Source organism: Cyprinodon variegatus, unplaced genomic scaffold (assembly GCF_000732505.1).
Source record: "Cyprinodon variegatus isolate N-32 unplaced genomic scaffold, C_variegatus-1.0 Scaffold706, whole genome shotgun sequence".
Classification (NCBI taxonomy): Eukaryota; Metazoa; Chordata; class Actinopteri; order Cyprinodontiformes; family Cyprinodontidae; genus Cyprinodon; species Cyprinodon variegatus.
The window spans coordinates 81,526-102,644 of NW_015151159.1; the positions used below are offsets into that span (position 1 = coordinate 81,526).

A 21,119-nucleotide genomic window follows, 5' to 3' on the forward strand; every position below is an offset into this window, starting at 1 on the left:
TTACTGATTTACATTTAGTCCAACATTTCTATAACCAATAAATGTATTTGCCAGGGGAGAATTCCTCAATCTCCCCCCCTCTCTTTAGGTAAAGAGTCTTTGAGTCCTCCTGGAGTCCTTGCTCTGCTTGAGTCTGCTTATATCTGACTTTATTCCATAAAGTCCCTCCCTCAGTAACATTTCCACTTCTGTCTCCAACTATTTCTTGATCACCACCTTTCTTGACCTCCTTAATAAGCCTCAAATGGTTGAGAATTCTGCTGCTCCAGTCACCATCCTGAACCCCTCCTTCCAACATATTACCCCTGTTCTTTAGCAGCTACACTGACACTATATCAAATTCCAAATTCCTTCTCCATACTTTTAAACCCATCCACAACTGTGTCACTCCTTACTTGTCTAGGCCTCTCCACATTCACAGACCCACTTTCTCCTTCAGGTCCTTCTTTTCCGTTCGCTTCTCTGTCTGCCTCAGCACCATGGATGGCAGAGCTTTATCTTCGTCTGCCCCTAAGCTCTGGAATCATCTGCCGTCAGACATTTGATTTTAAATAAAATTCATTATTATTATCATACTCTGTGGACGTTAGAAGACATTTAGCACTAACAGATGATGTAAGGTTAGCATGTTGGTGATGTAACACATCACCAACATGCAGTATGTGATCTCTCTAATACCTTTATGCTTAAACTTTGTCAAGGATCTGACATAATTTGTGTCAGATCCTCTTTAATCACGTTTGGATTTTTCTTCCTTTTATTCCAAGATTTAATCATGGCCCTTCTGTAGAGGGCATAAGGCTATTTATGTGTCCAAACTGGCAAACCTTTTTATATGTCATGCTGTATATTTGGGATTTCTGTCTCAAATACATCACATTTAGTCTTTAAAAGCAATGGACAGGACCAGCTGTTATTTAAAAAGTCATACATTCGACATTCTGTCACCCACAGGGCTCTGTCATTCCTGGGTATGAGCCTGTGCCTGTCGCTCATGTTTATTTGCTCCTGGTATTACGCCATAGTTGCCATGGGTATTGCCACCTGCATCTACAAATATATTGAGTTCTGTGGGTGAGTAATCATTATGACACCATCTTTTCAATCACTGATTGTGAAAGCTTTTTAAGTTGACCAAATGTGACAAAAAAACTATACATTCATGCAATATACACCAAGAGTTCACCCTGATAGTGTTTAATTAACCCTTTTTGAACCTGAGAGGAGTTTTTGCACCAGCCAGGATCAGCAGACACAGACATTACCACCTACTGCCAGCATTTACTCACACATTCATTAACTTACCGGATTCTGCATGCTTAGCTTCTGCTTCATTAAATGGCAGCATGCATATTGTATTCAAAGTGCTACCTGTTTATCCAACATGGACATCAAATAATTCTTTGCACTTTTTTACTTTTATCTTAGACTTTTGGCTTTTCTTCTCAAACCTCTGCTGGGAGTTGCTTTTCTACATTACGTCTTTGTTTACTCATTTAGCACATGTGCAATATCATACCTCCACTCTGGCTTTCACTGCAGAAACAATCTAAAAACAAGTAACAATTTCTTAAAATTTGTGTATTTACCCTTGATTCAAGTGGGTAAATAAAAGGATCTCACTATGGAATAAGTACTTTTACCCTTAAAATAAGATAATTATATATTTTACACTTGATATAAGTGACTGCTGTTGTTCTTTTCTTATTTTAAATGCAAATTGTCTTATTCCGTTGACATAGTGTCTCACTTACCTGCTCAATGCAAGAAGAAATTCACATATTTTAAGAAAAAAATACTTACTAAAATTTACATATTTTTGAAGTGTTGTTAGAATAAACACTGAACTTTACAACATAATATTGCAAAAACAAAAGTTTAAAACACAGACATAAAATATAATAAACCAACAGGGGGCCATTTTTTATCATAAAGCTGTTATATGCGACCAAAGCAAGCTGCTGGTGTAGAAAGTTGTGAGGTCATAGTACATAACTTAGTCTCTTTAAGATCACAACAATATTTTTGTTCAAAGTATTGCAATGCTTTAAAAAGATATTTTGCTAACTCCTGTGATGTGGTGAAACAGAGCTGAGAAGGAGTGGGGTGATGGCATACGAGGAATTTCTCTCAGTGCGGCACGATTTGCACTGATGAGGCTGGAGGAGGGACCCCCACACACCAAAAACTGGAGGTCTGTTTAGTCATAAGATTTCTTTATAAGCATATTAAATAAAAATGAATCAACTTCAAACCAATTCGTTACTGATTGATATGAATTTGTGTTGATGTTGTGATTTCTGGCTTGTTTTAAGGCCCCAGATCCTGGTGCTGGTAAGCATGGATGCTGAGCAGAATGTGGAGCAACCCCGCCTGCTATCTCTGACCAATCAGCTTAAAGCAGGAAAAGGCCTGACCATTGTCGGCACTTCTGTTCAAGGAACCTTCCTTGACAGTTACACCGAGGCCCAGCGAGCAGATCAGGTATCTTTCACTCCTTTTATAAATCTGTAGCTTTTCCACCAACATTATTAGTTATAAAGGTTAATTTCCGCATGTTTATGTTTGTCTGCAGTCTTTGCGTAAGCTGATGGAAACAGAGAAGGTGAAAGGCTTCTCTCAGGTGGTTGTCTCCTCAAATATAAGGGATGGGACGTCCCATCTGATACAAGTTGGAGGACTTGGGGGTCTTAAGCATAACACTGTGATGGTCAGCTGGCCTCAGAACTGGAAGCAGCCCGAGTGCTACCAGCAGTTTAAGAACTTTATCGGTATGATAAAACTGCTATTGTTCAAATGTTCATATTTTGGATATTTGACCAATTTTCAATATGAAGTTATAGAAATTCAATTAAAAAGAGCTTCTGAAGCAATTTTATTTTATCATTGCAACTACAGCAGGTAATGTAGCCTTAGTGTAGGAGCAGCTTTGCAGTGCATATGTTCATTGCAGTTAAACATAGTGTTCCTATAATTTATTGTTCACAGTGAAGGAAAGAAAAAGCGTCTGAGATCACAATTTAACAATGGCAATTTTCAACTATACATTCACATTATTGCTTAATCTAATTTATTGCAAATGCATAATGCTAAAAAAAATCCCACAGAACCGAGTAATGAATTTAAGTAGACATCTTGACAAATTTGCACATGTTGCAGCGACACAATTTTAATCGCAATCATAAGATTTAATCATGCAATCATAGGAGAAATAAACTCAAACCTGCTATATGGCAACATTTTAGCAGCAAAAGATTCTGAAGGCTGATTAACATTTAAAAAGGCAACTAGTTAAACAAGTCTAAAAAACAATTTCTTTAGTTTTCCTTTAATCCCGGTTCACATTTCTCCCCTAATCTCTAACCTTTATAGTGCTTCTACCTCAGTGTCTGATTTTATTTTTATTTTTACATTTAGTTGTACAGTGCATGTGGTTCCAATGCCACTGTTGGAGTGCAGGTGTTAAAAAAAAGACTACCTAATTCTTTTAGAGACAGTTATTAAGAAAATAAAATTGGACAGATTTACAATGTATTATTAGCATCACAAAGCACTATTAGAATATAAATTCATCAATTTAGCTTTATTTAGAGGGTTATTAGTTGAGAAGACTCAGTCGACGAATATGTTACAAATCATAACATCTTCCTTCCTCTTTCTGTTTTAGAGGTTGTTAGAGAGACAACCATAGCTAGTTTGGCCCTTTTGGTTCCTAAGAATATTTCCAGTTATCCATCCAATGGAGAGCGCTTCACTGAAGGTCATATAGACATGTGGTGGATTGTCCATGACGGAGGCATGTTGATGCTTCTGCCCTTCCTTCTCCGTCAGCATAAGGTGAGAAGTAACGCTTTTTATATTCTAGATTATCTAAAATTGCTGTGCGGAGTAGTTCATTATATGTCAGCGAGGTTTCAAAAAAAAGCATTTATGGAGCAACAAAGCCTTCAAAGTTAACGTTTGCTTGCTTAGGTGTGGAGAAAGTGCAAGATGCGCATTTTTACAGTGGCACAAATGGATGACAACAGCATCCAGATGAAGAAAGACCTCATCACCTTTCTCTATCACCTGCGCATTGATGCTGCTGTAGAGGTGGTGGAAATGGTGAGAGATTTGACTTGGACTCACATTCACACAAAAAATGCTTTTTTTGTTTTAAATTAAAAAAAAGGACACTACCCTTTAAATAAAACCTGCTCCTCAAATCATTATAATATTTATTAAGAAAAATATTTGTTTTTTTTTCTTCAAAGCATGACAGTGATATTTCAGCTTACACCTACGAGAAGACACTGGTTATGGAACAAAGATCACAGATCCTCAAACAGATGCATCTGACAAAGAATGAGATGGAGAGAGAGGTAAATCACAAAACACTGTTTCAGGACCAGAAGAAACTAATTTATCAAGCTGCTCTGCACCTCACTTATCCAGCTGTCTGTTTATATTCACTCAAATTCTTCTTTTCGGAGAAGAACCTAACATAACTCCACAGGCCATTTACAAGAACCAATAGGTGTTTCCTGTTTGTTTTTGCAGATCCAAAGTATTACTGATTCATCTCGTGGATCCATCCGTCGTAAGAAAATGTCAACCTTGCAGCCCCAGCATAGTACTGAGGAGAGCGCCAGTCTGGTAGAAAACCCAGAAGATAAGGTAAAAGCTTCAAACATCTGTGTTTCTCCCTCCTCTGTGTCCAAGAACAAGCTGCTTCCCCCAAGGGGCTGTTCTTTCTGCAGCCTTTAATTATTTCTCCTGATTAATCACAGGTTTCAGAGATCTCTCTACGCTAACAGGTGCCTCTTTCTTTTTTTCACCCTCTTATTACACCTGTTTGTCTCTCAGTCTGAGGCTGACTCCCATCCAAAACAGGTCCGCCTCTTCAAAAGTAAGAACGAAGCCACATCCACCAACCCTACAAGCCCCACCTCACCTACAGGAAAGACTGTCACCTGTAGAGACAGCAAGGGTGCACAGAAAGGGATGAGTGAATCAGCACCAGAGGCATGCAGAGACCCGCTTGGCATGAAGCCGTAAGTCACCAAGACCCTTATTACAGCTCATCAGGTGGCACATGACAAATGGTCATGAAAACAGTCAAATGTTGTGACTTATGATAAGAGATTTGACTGAGAAGTTAATACAGTTTTGTAATTATTCATCATATTTTGTTATTGTATTGCATTAGATAATTATTTTTTGTGACGCGTCACTTGGCCTGTCTCTACTCCAGTGTTTCCCAACCATTTTTTATTTCTGTAACCTTGTTGTGCATTTTGTCATACCATAAGTACCCCTCTCTGTCAAAAGTATAGATGATTGTCTAAAGTTAAACGTACAATAACTGATAATAAATAAAAACTATTTCACTTCATCTTTCAATTTGAGCACTTAATTCTAAGGCATTATATGCTTTCCATCTCGAATAAAAAAAAAAAACAAGATAAATATTTTTGTCTTGAAGTTATTAAGGAATCAAAATGAATAAAAATTAAAATAAAAATATAAACCCATATTTATAAAACTGGAGCTCCTCTGAGTAACTCCCTGATATTAATATTGAAACTTGATTAATTTGGAACAAAATGCACAACAAAGCTATAGTCAGAGTGACTTAATTAGTCTTGCTTTGTTTTCATCGAGACACCTGAGCTGCTTTGATGAGCTCGGAAAGATCAGTGTGAAAAACATCTGATCCCAGGCTGTTCTCTACATCCAGTCTGTTTCTGCTTGGTTTTGGTGTGTGTCAAAGCTGAAGGTGAAGTCAAACAAAAACAACATAAATGTTGGTTGATAAAAGCTTGTTTAATTTTTCAGTTGGGTCCTCACAAAGCAAAACAGATCCCAGCCCTATTTTATCTACTACCTAATAAATAAGATATTTTCATATACCCCTTGCAATGCACTCGCGAACCACTAGTGGTACATGTACCCCTGGTTGGGAATCACTGCTCTACTCCACCCTAACATTTTCGTTGCTGTTTTTCCACTTCCAGAAAAGGCTTTTTCAGGCCACGATCAAACATTTTCATCAGCAGGGCCATAAAAAAGCGATTCCTGGTAATGAAACAGTTGTAATGAAGATTAATTACAGTGAGGTCATGTGGGACTGATGGAAAAAAGACATTTGTCTACCACTTGGTGGGAGAACGTTTTCACCAAATTAGTCCTCTGTGAAATCCTGACAGGCTAAATCAGCATCATTACTTTTTCCATGAATCATAATCTGTGTAACACCTTTGGCTCATATGTTAGAGATGATTTTTTTTTTTTTATCTAGTAACCATCCAATGAATGCACCTACTTACAGCATGTGCTAGAACTTTACTTACATTATATTCTTTTAACTCATGCTGCAGGGAATGGGAGGGCTTGTAAGTATTAATATGTTCTAATCAGATTTGATGCCTGAATGGAGAGGCGGAAAAGCTACTTTTCTAGCTGTGAGCTGAAATTCTCTCATTTTAGGAACCAGACGGATGTGAGGCGTATGCACACGGCGATGCGACTCAATGAGGTCATCACAAAGAAATCCAAAGAGGCAAAACTTGTCCTGCTTAACATGCCGGGACCACCGAAGAACCGAGTGGGTGACGAAAACTGTATCCTTTATCTTAGCTAGTCGGGCATTCTGTATTAATCTGCTGAATTTTCTTCTAGACAAAAAAAGTTGAGCAAAGAAAGAACAAAGTAACATTAAGTTGATTTCAGTTATTGTGAGAATCCTTCACTTTGATTGTCTCTCAGACATGGAGTTCCTCGAGGTTCTCACTGAAGGTCTGAACAGGGTTCTTCTGGTGCGTGGAGGAGGGCGAGAGGTCATCACCATCTACTCCTGAGGGCTTTGATCAGCTTCTATACTTTTATTTTTAGAACTTTTGGGTTCATCTCTCTGTCAGTGATTCCAGGAAACTCCTCCCCCAAACCATCACCTGCCATCTCTCACTTCAAACAGACCGCAGCGCTTCCAAGAAGCTCTGGCATTACATCACTTCTGTTATTTGAATGAATGAAGGAATGAATGAAGGAATTAATAGGTATTTATTTCAGACAACTTGACAAACAACAATAAATTAATCAACCAAATGCACACAAAAGAGACTAGTTAACATAAACCAAAACAAACACCAATTTCCGAATGAACTAAATTCACATGAACGTAAAAAGAAAAAAAAAACCTCCACCAAATAAACCTGTTGGTATATACAGCCAGAGAAATGACATATACGGTATGTAAACTTTCAAGTACAACTTTAAATGACATAATAATAGATGTAACTTTCTGGGACTTTTTTGTTTGCTGATTTCACAAGGTGTATTTATCAGGTTCAATGCCTTTGACACATCGGGCAGAATTGTGCATCTGTCCAAAGATAACTCCTTTGCTCAAAGGTCACTCACGACCTCACAACATCTGCAAAATGCAGAAACATTCATAAACACAATGATGATGTGTTCCATGATAGTAAGGTTCTTTATTTTAATTTCAAAATTATTTCTGTAATTATAAATTTAACTCATAAGGGAAAAAGAGTTTTCATCATGATTCAGCTGTGTTATTTTAGATTTTTAGTTTAAATTGGGTTTAAAACATAGTAAATCATGGAGAACTGTCTATAATGAAATGTGGCCTTAAATACCATCAGATTACTGTGGAGGAGAAAGGCCTAACCTATCCGCATACCATACTGTCATCATATCCCTTCCACATATGGGGAATTTTTTCAATTTTAAAGGGAATCCTTAGTTGTAATATTTGTCACCCCCACTGTGTAGCAGCAATTTCAAATTAATTAAGTTCCCCAATAGTTCATTCTGTAAAAAACAAATTATCTGTCTTTATTATTATTCTTTTTAACTTTTTATTTGAGGCTTCTATTTACCTTTTTTCTTTTTTTTTTCTTTTTTTTTTAGCTAAGTAGCTTTTGTATTTATGGAGATTATGTTTTGCTAGTATTCTGTTTTAACATAGTTTTATTAACAAGGACAGTGTTTCTGATGCAATAAAAGCAAACTTCCATGTCTGTTCTCTCCAAATAGGCAACACTTCTCCTGTGAAAATCTGGTGTTAGTTTGTTTGCATTAGTTTATTTGTTTATTTTTGCATAGCTGCAGCTACAAAAGATATTTCTGTTATGTTTTCTCTAAATCTAAGGGTTCTAGTAATCTTCCTGTTGAATCAAATTGCAGGGAAGCAGTAATATTCCCTTTGGAGAACTTTACCATAACTAACTATCACCACTAGAGGTCAGTGTTTATCAGCATTTCTTAATGCTTGTGTGAAAACTCTTCAACCTTCTCCTTGGTTGGTTCTCAACGTTTTACTTAATTAAAAGTCCATAGCAGAATATCAGTGGTGTTCAAGTTTAGTTTCCTTATAAATAATCCAAGCAAACACATTTTATTAGACACAAAATCCTCCTTGTTTTTATTCATTTATATTATTATTTGATTAATTCTCATTAAGAAGAATCCACCTTGAATTTCACTTTGCCTCCTGGCGTCAGACAACAAAAACTAAATCTGAAGCAGAAATGGACTCTTCAACTTGATAAGGAGCCAAACATAGCCGGAATATTTCTATCAGCATTTTTATCTGTCACTGTTCCCTGAATTGGTCCCAATAACATGTATAGGTTATCTTTATGAAGAAGGAATCATTGTAAAGATGTTTTATGAAGAGAGCACAAACTGACTCCTTTCTCCCCACTTATTCTATAACCACACCACCTTCTGTTATCTAAGCTTTTCTTTATTTACTTTTATCTTTTTCCAATAGATACACATATTGATTACGATGCTGTTGCATACAGTTTGCAAAACTTTACCTCATCCCTGATACATTTATATATAGTTTTATTGATAAATGTCTATGTAGAGAACTGTTTGTTTTACTGTATATAGAAGTGGCTGCAGTGACACACCTTGTGCATCTACTAGGTGTTGAATTTGCAGGTTAAAGTTACTGGTTTCTTGTTTGCAGAAGTCACAGTTACTTGCAGGCTGTTTGAAAGTCTATCATTTACTTGACTGACGACAGCATCTAAAGACATACAAGACAAAATAGGTCTGATATTTATGAGAAGGTAAGATGTGAAAATAAAAGTGTTGACAGATTCTGCAAAACAGTCTGCAAAAATGGATTCATCTAAATAAAAACTAATAAAAGTTGGAAGTTTGGGCCCTCTGGTGTTTTTTACTTTTCCGTAAAATATGAAAATGTTTACACTGAAGATATTCATTGCTGTCTAAGGTAATTGCACTACCGTTACCATTTTTTAAAAATGTTTTTGGTTTTCAAATTGTTTTTCTTTGCAAATCTGAAAATTAGCAAAACATGGTTGAAATGAACTTAAGTAACATGATACCATAATACAGGGCATAGATTACAGACAGTTGCTGTTTTTTCACCTGCAGAGATGAACTATGTTGCATTGTCCTTAACAAGTAATCTGAATTATAGCTAATTCTATGTAAAAAATATATATCTTTACATGCTCCTGACATTCTAATACCCACAAATAAATTTCAGTGCAACCACTTCATCAATTATCTAAATATAGAGCAAACCATTGGTGTGTTATTTGGAGAAATTCCCAGAGGTTTGCAGAACAAGCAAGTGAAGATAGGCCAGGGATAAAATTATGCAAATATTTTAAAGCATTGCAATGTTATCAAAATACATCCTTACATCTAAACATCTCACAGAGCATTGGTTAATCCATAACCTAAAAATGGAAATAGTAAGAAACAACTGCAAACCTACAAGACATCCCTATCCACCCAGCAAACCAAGCAAAAGGGAGATTAATCAGAGAAGCAGCCAAGATTTCACAGTTAAAGGTGGAGTAGCTGCAGAGAGCCACAGCTTAGGGGGAGAATTGGCAGGTATTGGTTATTTACGGCCAAAATCAGTTCAGCTATAAAGCAATTCCAATTATTTTTGCACTATCCCACAAGATATTCGATCCACGCTGCAACCCTGTGCATAAATGTGCTCTGTTCAGATAATGACAGATCATAGCAGTGGCAGGATTATGCTGTGGTGAGGCTTTTCTTCAAGATTAAAAAATGTTAGTAAGACAGAGGACGCTAAATAGAAGTCTGTTCACTAGGAAGACGTGTAAGAAGATGAAGAAAACTTGAGACTGAGGTGGAGCTTCAACCTCACTTTCTACCAGCAGGATAACGTCAACATACAGCCAAAGCTACACTACAATAACTCTGATGAAATCATACAGGCTTTTAAGAATAAGCAAAATATTCAGTCCTTAAATATGGAATGCAGCTAGAAAAACACTTGAAGAACCAAGAAAATGTGGTTATTCAAAGTATGTGCTTTTTTCAGATATAAATATAAAACATGAATGATTAGTTAAGATCTAAGAATTGTGTAGTACTCTGTCAACCATAAACATTACAGCTTATGATAAAAATAGGAGAAGATTACAGAGAGCTATACATTCAACAGAAAAGTCAGTTCACATCTACCCGTGAAAATTCATGGTATTTCTATACACTAGGTCACCCTTCTTCGTTAAAAGAAATTTCTAGGAACCCAGTTTCTTTTGAAGAATACATAAATAAAGCAGGAGCTTGTAAATTGCGCAATACCCCTCAGTGATAAGCTCTCATGAACATCTCAGCTAGAAAGAGGAAAATGATCACAAATACTGTAAATGGGGACAAAAACTGCATATGTCCAGCTGTTGCTATAAATGTTTGTCAAAATGATCATTTTTTGATGAGCAAATTAAGAGTCTGCTCTTCAGATGCAGAATTGTTTCATGTTCACTTCCCCTTATATAGCCTGGAACTGGAAATTAGAGATAAAAAGTGCTTAAAGAACTGCTGACTTTCTCAACTGTTTATTACTCAGACAAAGTCCATTCTTCAGGCTGAAAAAGCAGTGCTGTTATTTTCTAAGTGAGAGTAGGTTTTAAACAAGGTCTTTGACCTGTCTTATGTAAACAGAAATATTTAAACCTGGAATAGTAGAGGCTGCTGCAAATAGTTCCAGAGAGTTGACAAGATGAAGAAGCGGTCGACAAACCTTCGAATCAAGTTACCCGTCTTCCTGTTTGTAACCCAGGTGATTTTTGTTGCCCTTTATTTTGCCTTTGTGACTTATGATGAGCACGCTGATGCCCGTTTTCAGACCAATCAGACTAATCCGATGCACAACGCCATCTACAAGGACTACCCCATCTTCACAGATATACAAGTTATGATATTCCTTGGCTTTGGATGCTTGCTGGCATTTTTCCGATTTTATGGCTATGGTGGAATGGTTTTTAACTTTCTGACTGCTACCTTTGCCATCCAGTGGGCCATTCTGGTGCAGGGCTACTTCCAGTTCTACCACAATGGAAAGATCCACCTTGGAGTGATCAATCTGATAAATGCAGAGTTTGCCTGTGCAGTGGTTCTCATCTCTTTTGGAGCCGTGCTGGGGAAGACCAGCCCACTGCAGCTGCTGGTGATGGCTCTGCTGGAGGTCCCGGTGTTTGCAGTCACAGAGTGGATGGTGCTGAAGTATCTGAGGATCAATGATGCGGGAGGATCTATTCTTATTCATCTATTTGCCTGTTATTTTGGGCTGGGTGTCACATTTGTGCTTTACAGGTCTGGTTTAAAAGAGGGCCATATTAAGGAGAACACTAGTTATCACTCTGACATCCTGTCTGTGATGGGCACCTTGTTCCTCTGGGTGTTCTGGCCATCATTCAACTCAGCGCTCACCCTTAAGGGTGACGACCAGCACAGGGCCATCCTTCACACCTTCATCGGCCTCAGCGCCTCCACACTCACTGCATTCGCTTTGTCTGCGATGCTGAATAAAAACGGAAAGCTCACCATGGCGGATATTCAGAACGTGACGCTAGCTGGAGGGGTGACAGTCGGGGCTTCTGTAGATATGATGATATCACCTGCGGTTGCATATGTGCTGGGTATGTTGGGCTGCACTGCCTGCATGCTTGGCTACAAGTACCTCAGCCCATTCTTAGCAAGGCGCTGTAGGATCCAGGATCAGTGCGGGATACACAACCTGCACGGACTTACAGGACTCATTTCATGTGTCGCAGGGATATGTGCCATTTTGATGGCTGACGAGGAGGTTTACGGTCCCAGCTTGTATGAGATCTTCTCCCACAGAGCTCCTGTGGAGGGAGACCCCAAGCTGCTAGAGCTAAAGATGCTGGTTCCAGGTTTACAACTGGGTTTGGGAAGGACTGCACAGGAGCAGGCTCTGTTCCAGGTTGCAGCTGTGTTTTCCACAATAGGACTATCAGCACTGGGTGGCATCCTGACAGGTTATGTGTTGAAGCTACCTTACCTTGCATCGCCTCCGGATGACCTCTGTTTCGATGATGTGCTTTTTTTTGAAGTTCCCGCAGATTATAATGCACCGCTTAAACATGGCAACAACATGACATCAGAGGATTCTCCAGCTCTGCAACACCAAAGAGTTTTTATCCAATTAATGGACAATAATGAGGAAAGCAAATGGGCCTAACTTTGTCTTTTAAACTGATTGAAGCTGTGTGTGGTATATCACTTACTGTTAAATAAATGTTATATATCCATTAAACTGTAATAATCCCTAACATATGTTTTTTAAATGCCATTTAGCAATTTTGCTTGATTATTATGCTCTGGAAAAATAGAAGGGTTACTTTCAGCTTCCATGCAAAATACAGTTACTAGTTTAACATTAAATTCAGTATTTAATCTTTTTTTTTTTTTTTTTTTACAATTTTAAATTTTAGTTGTGTTCAGATTTTAATATCCATGAATAAAATTGAGATTATGTTTTCAAAAGGATGAATAAAACAAGGCAGCTGAGAACACGATCAGGAGATTACGATGACAGAGCCAATAGCAAATTTCACAGCTTGGATTTGAGTGCATGAAGCACAGATTATAAGAGAATTTGTCAAGTGAAGAGAAGGAGATTTAACAAACTAGAACCCCATCAAATGATATTTGATATTTTGTTATTTATCTGTGGGGAGCCTAGTGTTGTTGTTAATCCAGTCTGCTTGTGTCCACTCCTTTAAAAAAAAAAAAAGAAATAAAGATGAAAAACCTGTCCGCATTTACCTTAACTCTACGCATGGGCATATTCCAGCACTCCTATCGAACTGGTGAACAAAATTTAAACAGAAAATGGAATGTAGTAAACATAGAAAATATATCTAAACTCAAGTACTAAGAGCTAAAACCAATAGGTGTACCAGTGAACCACACATCTTGGCATCCCACATGATAATTATAGAAGAAGGTAACTTGTTTGTATGAATTCTGCATTAAAATTCAGATACTTTTCGCATTAAGTGGCTCAAACCAATGTAACATGCTTTACTAGTGTTGTATCAACACTTTTGATAAAAATCATAATCTTTGTTGAGAGGTAAAATGTTATATGAAATGTAATTATTAAGAAATAGTCAAAAATGTTTTGCAAAAGCATTCATACCAGTTCAACTTTAGCTGTTAACAGCTGGAAACTTTTATTGGTATTTTAAGTGACTAACTATCACAAAGTAGTACATCATTGGGAAGTGGAAAAAAATGATATATGATTATTATTGTTATTATTATTTGTAAAAAACAATATGAAATGTGTTTAAAGAGACACTTTGTAGAGCCGCATTTAGCTGCAATTACCGAAGTTAGTATTTTTGAAAATATTTTTGCTAACTTTGCACATAAAAAATACATGAAGAGAAAATTTCCTATTCCTTGTAATAACTCAAGCTATACAGATCATCTGTGAACAAACATTGTTTAATTATTGACACATGTGAATTGGTTATTTTAAAACAGGAATATGCAACAAAATTAATCCCTGTGTTTGTTTTTCTTTAATTTAGGCCTTAATTGTTGGCCAATTATCCCAGCTGAACCACGATCCTAGACCCAGGTCTACTGCAGCCTGGAATATGAATTATTCCATTACTGCCCAGTTTTTTAGCTCCAATCCTCCAATAGTCTCTGAAAAGCTGCCCTTCTTCACTCTGAAGAGAAGAAACATTGTGATGTCAGGAGAAGATTTTCATTTTGTTTTCATCCATCAGAACACATGTATATTGTTCCGTAGATTTCACTGTTTTGCAATGCTGGTCTATCAGACAAGTTGTGTGCCATTTTGACATAAAGTATGTGTTTCTAATGGACTGTATTGTTTATCTAAAAAAAAAAATAAAAAAAAAACAGCAACAAAGGTATTGTCTTGAAACTATATAGTAACATACCTAAATAATAATGGGTTCTTAATTTCACTTTTGACCACATACTAATCAGGTATACTAGATGAAATTTAGGTGTGTCAGTGGGAAAATAAATAAATAACATACAACTACACCTATAAAAAGATCAATTGAAGAAAAGCAAATTGTTGTTTAGCAAACGGAAAAAAAAACCACATGTCACGAAAAACAAAACACATTAGTGTTATTTAAATATGGCATCAGACTAAACCAGAAAGAGATATATACATTTATGTCTCACTGTATAATTTAATTTCTATCTACATTTATTTGTCTATTGTATTTTTGGGGGGGAATTAATTGATTGCTTATTTATTTATTGAGCATTTATTTATTTCTGTATTTATTTTTAGATATGGCAGAGTTGGTCCTCTATACTTCTCTGGTAATTAGGTCCGAAATTGTATTGTACTAAATATGTTTTATCGAATTTCTTTGTCAAAATACTGCAACGTCTCCGTAATATTTTACTGGGGAAAAAAATCTCCAAAGTGAATGAAGTATTACTTTAGACCAGTAGGTGACAGTAGTCGTTTTTTTTTTTTTTTCCTCCACAGCATTCGACGAAGAAGAAGACGACGAAGAAGAAGAAGAAGAAGGAGACGGACGAAGACCGAAGAACCACGGCCTGCCTCTCGATTCGCTTTTAATAGCTCGGCTGGAAAAAGCGCAGGTTACATAACTTCCAAAAGTCTAAGTTAACTGTAGCCTTTTGTATCGAGGAAGGAAAGAATCGTCGACGCGAATCCCACCTGCAGCATATTAACCGTGATATTCAGACTTTGGCACAGCATATCCTCCATTTCAGACGGTAACGTCATTGTTCGCCACATTCAGCTGTGTGCCGCGGAAACGCTCTGAGTCAGAGTGGCCATTTTGGCACCCAGAGCTAAACGTCTGCCTCATCCACCCAGACAACATTTTTGCGGCCTTTTATCCGTGATTTATTTACCGGGTATTTTAATAACTTTTTAAACATGTTTCTGTTTTTGTTTGTTTTGATCATGTTGGCCATTTTATAGAAGTTGTAGCGTAAAAAGTTCGGTTAAAATCGAAGCGGACGTTAAGTAATATTAGCATTAGCTATGTAGCGACGTAGACCTGAACGTGGCTTTGATCATGTCTTTAAATATACCCGCATACTTTTATTTTCTTTTTACATCATTAAGTTCAAAATTGGGTTTATGTGTGTAAATAATTGTAATAAAATGTTAAATATTAAATCAAATGCGCGATGGCACACGATAGGACCGCCCAACGTGCTGTATCGTATTACTCCGAAATTCATGTTTTCTCTGTCTGTGTTCTTTATTTTTCTGTTACAGGAATGACTGTGTTTTGTTTTTCTTTTTCCTGATGTGCAGGATCGAAATGGCGGATGATTTTGACGTCGAGGCCATGCTGGAAGCTCCATACCGAAAGGTGAGTTGAGAGTTGGACGAACGGGGCCTGTAAACTGTTATTGTCTTTGCATTGCTTAGATCTTAAATTGTGTTATGAAGAAGTTCACTTGAATGTTGTGTCTGGTGACTTGAGTTATTTAAACAAAAAACGCAATACAGAAATATAAATAAATCCACATCTATCTCTCTTTATAGACTTCCCTAATGATATCTCACCTCTACTCCCATGAATTCATCTTTGATTCCACTGTGAACTGTGAAAAAAAAGGAAGGTAGTTATTGCGCATATACTGATGTACTGTGGTTCACCTTAGGACTAAAAGAGATTCAACCTAGAACCATCCAGTCCCAATTCGGTTGCAACAAGGTGAATGCCAGTGGTTGATGAGCCCATCTTTACCTGTCCAGCAAAGGAGGCAGTATTCAGATTTACAGTTGGCTTGATGGTTTTACATGTTTAATCCTTACAGTAATGATGCCAGCTGCAAAAAAAAAAAAAAAAAATGGACTTATTTAAATGTATAACTATCTTATTTTTTTATACATGAACTCTCTGGCGAATATGTATATATTTTTTTTCTCTTATATGCACGTCCTCGAATATTTGATATTTTTCTGCACTAGGAAGTATGCATTGTACTTTTTATTGCCAGTTTTTTCTGGTCAGTTTTGAATATTTTCCCATAAATATGAATACTGCCTCTTTCAACATCTTAATTTAATTGCATGCTACACAAAACATTACATTTTGACATTTTAGTGAAATGACTGTAAGATACAACATATCTAGCATAAATGATGTTTGAGAAAATCTTGTCTTTTCTGTATTTTTTATTAAGACAAACACATGTAAATATTAATGCAATCTACAGATGATTAGTGTTAAAGGTGGCTTTTTTTATCTTTTTTTTTTTTTTTTTTGGGCGTCAGTATTACTAAGAAGTGTGAATCCCTGTTTGCTTCAGGGCAAGATGTGTGACAGAGGTGGCATCGAGCTCTTACAGTCCAAGAACGAAAATGGGTGAAGATCACTGGACTGACACCAACCTCACAGGATCTCTTTTAGTGGCCATGGGCCATGCGTGGTCACGTGTTTAGGCACAAATAGTGGCATTGGTACGACCTGTTAGAGGGGGGAGGGGGGGTGGTGGAGAGGACCTGACAGTTATCAAAGCTTCCTGAACTCTGCTAATGTGTTGGACATCCCTTAACTTTTCATTGTAGCATTAAGTATTGAACAGGCTTATAGTGAGGAGGGGAGGGAAGGTATTGGGGTGGTGGAAGAAGTGTCCAGAGTTGACTTTAGAAAGTATGAATTATTATTAATTGAACATATTTTTGCATTTTCTCTTGTCTCACCCCCAACCCCCTTTACCTTGACGACTTGAAATGTTTCATCTACGTCCTCATGATGTTCTTCTATAAACCTTGCTTAGGATGAGAACAAGTCCTATCATGCAAATGGACACGATGAACATGGCAAGAAGTAAGTTGTTTTGTTGTTTTTTTACATACATTCATCTTAAACTGTTAATTGTGATATGTTATTACCAGAACAACTCTCAGAATGTGTCTTCCAAATGAAGTATTTAACTAGTTTTGCCCCCAAATCATTCTTAACTGTAGCGATTTAACAAATTTCCTTCCCTGCTTTTTATTTGTCACAGGAAGAGAAGGAGTCGAAGCAGGAGCCGTAGTCCAGGCTCAAGGAAGAAGAAAAGTCGTAGCAGGAGCAAAGACAGGAAGAAGAGCAAGAAAAGGAGCAGGAGCAGAGATAAAAAACGCAGCCGCAGCAAGGAGCGCCATCGTAGCAGCTCCAGAAGCAGAGATCGCGCTGGGCGGTATAAAGCACGCAAAAGCCCCATGTAAGCAACTTTCAATATTGCATATTTACGAGGTCAAAAATTTACACATTTGGTACAGGCATTAAGTGGTGTCTCTTCTCTTGGTACTTTGGTAATTGTGCATGCATTTAAAAACAGGGGTTAGAAAGGTGTGGTTTCATGGGTGACCTCTTTAAATATGTTATTTTTTTATATATATAGCCGGAAGCGCTCCAAAAGTCGAAGTCCCTTCAAGAAAGAAAAGAGTCCTGTTAGGTAAGATTAAAATGACATTTCAGTATTTTGTGCTTGGTGTAGAATTCATTAGCATTTCATAGATTTCATGTTTAATCCTTTAAAACTAATACTTAAAAACATATTGTGGCTTTGATACCAATTTACATGTATGATACAAGTACAGGCCACTCAAATGTACAATTATTACTTGTTATATGTCAAGTTCAATAAAAAAAAAATGTTTTCTATTAAGGCAACCGATTGACAATCTAACACCAGAGGAGAGGGATGCCCGTACAGTTTTCTGCATGCAGCTTGCAGCAAGAATCAGGGCTCGTGATCTGGAGGATTTCTTCTCTGCGGTTGGAAAGGTCGGCTTTGCTGAGTAAATTCTGACTGTCCCGTTTCCAGTGGGAAATTATCTGAAGTTTTTATTTTGTTTTTGTCACTTATCTGTAGGTCAGAGATGTACGAATAATTTCTGATAGAAACTCTCGGAGGTCGAAGGGCATTGCATACATAGAGTTCGTGGAGTCATCCTCTGTACCACTGGCAATTGGACTAACTGGCCAGAGGCTTTTGGGTGTGCCCATCATCGTCCAGGCTTCGCAGGTCAGTGCAGCTAACCTTGCCAAACACTAATCAGTTTCTCTGATTGAAATGACTGTAAAACTTTGCTAAGAAGAGTTAAACCATAACTTTTTACTACTGTGACTTGGTGTTTTCATTTTTATGAAAACGTATGTGTTCATGTTTTCTCAGATTAATTAAGCCTTATAAATTTTTTTTCCCCAGGCGGAGAAAAATAGGGCAGCTGCTGCAGCCAATAACCTACAGAAGGGCAGCGCGGGTCCAATGAGGCTGTATGTGGGTTCGCTTCATTTTAACATAACAGAAGAAATGCTCCGAGGGATCTTTGAGCCCTTTGGAAAGGTTGGAAATACGGTTCACGTTTACTGAAGCTTTTATTTATTAAACTCTTTTTATATTATTAAATTGTTATTTGTTTTCATAGATTGAAGGAATCCAGCTCATGATGGACAGTGAGACTGGGAGATCTAAAGGATACGGCTTCATATCGGTAACTAAAACTTTTCCATTTGCTACAACCGATGCTCTCTGCCAGGAATCAGAATTTTACTTTTTTGGTTCTCTAAAGTTTGCAGATGCAGAATGCGCAAAGAAGGCCTTGGAGCAGCTCAATGGATTTGAACTGGCAGGTCGTCCAATGAAGGTGGGACACGTCACAGAGCGCTCAGATTCCTCTACAGCCAGCTCTTTCCTGGACAATGATGAACTGGAAAGGACTGGTATCGACCTGGGCACAACAGGACGTTTGCAGCTCATGGCTAGACTTGCAGAAGGTCAGTTTTAAATGCAACTTTAACAACTCTAACTTTGTGTGGGGGGGGTACAACCTCAGCGGCATTTTTTTGGCATAATTTCCATTATAACATTGAAATTTTTCCTCTTCAACAGGAACCGGCCTGAAAATTCCTCCTGCTGCTCAGCAGGCTCTGCAGATGACTGGATCCATACCTTTTGGGGGCATACCTACCCCAGCAGGTGAGAGGCTAGATAATAGAAGGGTCCCTGTCATACTCTCCTGCAAAACATCAGTAACATATCTGTATTCCTTCTACAGTTTCCATTCCTGCACCGAGCCAAGCCCTGAACCTCCCCTCACAGCCGCTAGCCACACACTGCCTTCAGCTCTCCAACCTGTTTAACCCACAAGCGTAAGATTTAAATCATTTCACATATCTTATCAACTTTCCTCCTATAAGGATCGGTCCAGTCTGTCTTAATTGTATGTAAGGGACACTTGGTAAGATTTTCACTAGTAAAGAATAACAAGGTAACAGGAATAAGTTGTTTGGTGCTAAAGGAACTTTAGATAATTATGTTGGATTAAAACATCTACTTGGGATGATATGAATTGGTTTTTTTTTTATGCTAAATATTTCTTGTGCATTTATTTTTTTTTTCCTTAGAGAGAATGATCCTAACTGGGCCTCAGAAATCCAAGATGATGTTATTGATGAGTGCAACAAGCACGGGGGAGTTGTTCACATTTATGTTGACAGGAACTCACCTCAGGTCAGTTTCATCCTCTTGCATTCTTTACATCTGCTTGCCTGAAATACTGTCGTTCTATATCAAAGATCAGACTGAAGTTATTTTTCACGTTTTAAGCATTTTTTTTTCTTCTTGCATACAGGGTAATGTGTATGTGAAGTGTCCCTCAATACCGGCAGCAATGGCGACAGTCAATGCACTTCATGGACGCTGGTTTGCAGGTATGTCAAGCATCTGTTACGTCAGTGAAAAGAAAGTTGACGCTATAAATGATAACTTTTTGTTCATTTCCTTTCCAGGCAAAATGATAACGGCTGCTTATGTTCCTCTACCGACCTACCACAACCTTTTCCCAGACTCTGTAACGGCGAAGCAGCTTCTAATGCCTTCACGTCGATAGTCTGAGACGTGCTTCTGAGAGTTGCTGTAAATACGTTTGTTTGCATTTCATGAAAATCTCATTGAAGCAAAGATGCAATGGAATTTAGTTGGCTGTGTATCAGTTACCTCACATTAATTTTTTTTTTTTTTAACCCTCCCCTTCAGTTGCTTTTCAGATTTAGTTGTAAATTACCACTGAAAAGTAATCTGCAGGTATCAATTGGTCTGTAAATTTTTTAAATTGTCTTATCTGCTTGTTAAAATCAGCTGTTTTTGATTCAATATCTTGGAAGTTACAGAAACTATTACGCCTAAAATACTGAAAAGTATATTGATGTCAAGGGTAATCCTTTGTAACTTTATACAGCCATGATTTCTTTTGTATGAAGGCTTCCAATAAATCTGGCAAACCTCGCCATTCTTGTTTTGTCCCCATTTGAGTTTGTCATGCCAGATTCAATTTGTGATTAAAGTCTTTATAATGGTCTGAGAGCTCATGTTTGTCATTTTAGTACTTAGATTCAGCAATTTGCTGCGGTTGTTGACAGGTTACCGAGTCTGACTAGGTCTGTGGGAAACTGATCAAATAAAGTGTTGTGAAAAACTAACATTCACATATTTCTCACAGTCTACAGTTTAAACCGGGCATACACTGAAATATTTAATTGTTGCACACAGGCAATTTAGGCAACACATTTTATATAAGCTAAAATTAATTATACAACTTTTTCCATGGAATCGTATATTACCCAACAACCACTTTACTTACTGCAGAAAAAAGCAAACCAGAAAACTGTCAATGAGCTGCTTTAGTTTCATTCTATCCAAATATTACTAAGCAGGTAGAAAGCAAATTGAACAACCTGCCATGAAGTAAATTATGGGCAACTATTGTCATGCCTGTTTTAAGATAATCCATCACA

The 21,119-nt window shown here is 37.4% G+C and overlaps 3 protein-coding genes across 5 annotated transcripts in view; all 3 read left to right on the forward strand.

The window, feature by feature from the left end:
* Nucleotides 1-4,849, forward strand: part of LOC107097555 (solute carrier family 12 member 5-like) — a 34,387-nt gene extending 29,538 nt beyond the window's left edge. The window contains exons 15-22 of the mRNA XM_015394733.1: nucleotides 955-1,074; nucleotides 2,090-2,194; nucleotides 2,316-2,484; nucleotides 2,576-2,771; nucleotides 3,668-3,837; nucleotides 3,973-4,104; nucleotides 4,254-4,361; nucleotides 4,540-4,849. Of these exons, the coding sequence (XP_015250219.1) occupies nucleotides 955-1,074; nucleotides 2,090-2,194; nucleotides 2,316-2,484; nucleotides 2,576-2,771; nucleotides 3,668-3,837; nucleotides 3,973-4,104; nucleotides 4,254-4,361; nucleotides 4,540-4,746 (1,207 nt within the window). The 3' untranslated portion in view covers nucleotides 4,747-4,849. The remainder of the gene's footprint in view (nucleotides 1-954; nucleotides 1,075-2,089; nucleotides 2,195-2,315; nucleotides 2,485-2,575; nucleotides 2,772-3,667; nucleotides 3,838-3,972; nucleotides 4,105-4,253; nucleotides 4,362-4,539) is intronic.
* An 11-nt stretch (nucleotides 4,850-4,860) lies between these two features.
* Nucleotides 4,861-14,923, forward strand: LOC107097552 (ammonium transporter Rh type B-like). Its single transcript, XM_015394729.1, has 5 exons — nucleotides 4,861-5,033; nucleotides 6,360-6,374; nucleotides 6,469-6,586; nucleotides 11,159-12,469; nucleotides 14,831-14,923. The coding sequence occupies exons 1-5, from the start codon at nucleotides 4,984-4,986 to the stop codon at nucleotides 14,921-14,923; spliced, it is 1,587 nt and encodes a 528-aa protein (XP_015250215.1). The 5' UTR covers nucleotides 4,861-4,983.
* On the forward strand, nucleotides 14,853-20,686 carry LOC107097557 (RNA-binding protein 39-like). Of its 3 annotated transcripts, none has more exons than XM_015394738.1 (15): nucleotides 14,853-14,946; nucleotides 15,638-15,695; nucleotides 17,113-17,162; nucleotides 17,344-17,541; nucleotides 17,722-17,775; nucleotides 17,990-18,107; nucleotides 18,196-18,348; nucleotides 18,532-18,669; nucleotides 18,752-18,817; nucleotides 18,896-19,100; nucleotides 19,216-19,302; nucleotides 19,382-19,475; nucleotides 19,731-19,836; nucleotides 19,958-20,036; nucleotides 20,115-20,686. In XM_015394738.1, exons 2-15 carry the CDS (start codon nucleotides 15,645-15,647, stop codon nucleotides 20,213-20,215), a joined length of 1,500 nt encoding a protein of 499 aa, XP_015250224.1. In that variant the 5' UTR covers nucleotides 14,853-14,946; nucleotides 15,638-15,644; the 3' UTR covers nucleotides 20,216-20,686. The 3 variants fall into 3 exon arrangements, with proteins under 3 accessions (XP_015250224.1, XP_015250222.1, XP_015250223.1); XM_015394736.1 differs by having other exon boundaries at nucleotides 14,860-15,084; XM_015394737.1 differs by having other exon boundaries at nucleotides 14,868-15,228.
* The last annotated feature ends 433 nt before the right edge of the window (nucleotides 20,687-21,119 follow it).

Bases quoted from the DNA above. Each gene is read 5' to 3' on its own strand.
- LOC107097552 (XM_015394729.1), top strand. From the start codon at position 4,984: ATGAGTGAATCAGCACCAGAGGCATGCAGAGACCCGCTTGGCATGAAG. The intron at 6,587-11,158 runs GTGGGTGACGAA...GCCCGTTTTCAG, and splicing joins CGGGACCACCGAAGAACCGA to ACCAATCAGACTAATCCGAT. The intron at 12,470-14,830 runs GTTTTTATCCAA...TTTCCTCCACAG, and splicing joins CAGCTCTGCAACACCAAAGA to CATTCGACGAAGAAGAAGAC.
- LOC107097557 (XM_015394738.1), top strand. From the start codon at position 15,645: ATGGCGGATGATTTTGACGTCGAGGCCATGCTGGAAGCTCCATACCGA. The intron at 18,818-18,895 runs GTAACTAAAACT...GGTTCTCTAAAG, and splicing joins AAGGATACGGCTTCATATCG to TTTGCAGATGCAGAATGCGC. The intron at 20,037-20,114 runs GTATGTCAAGCA...TTTCCTTTCCAG, and splicing joins TCATGGACGCTGGTTTGCAG to GCAAAATGATAACGGCTGCT.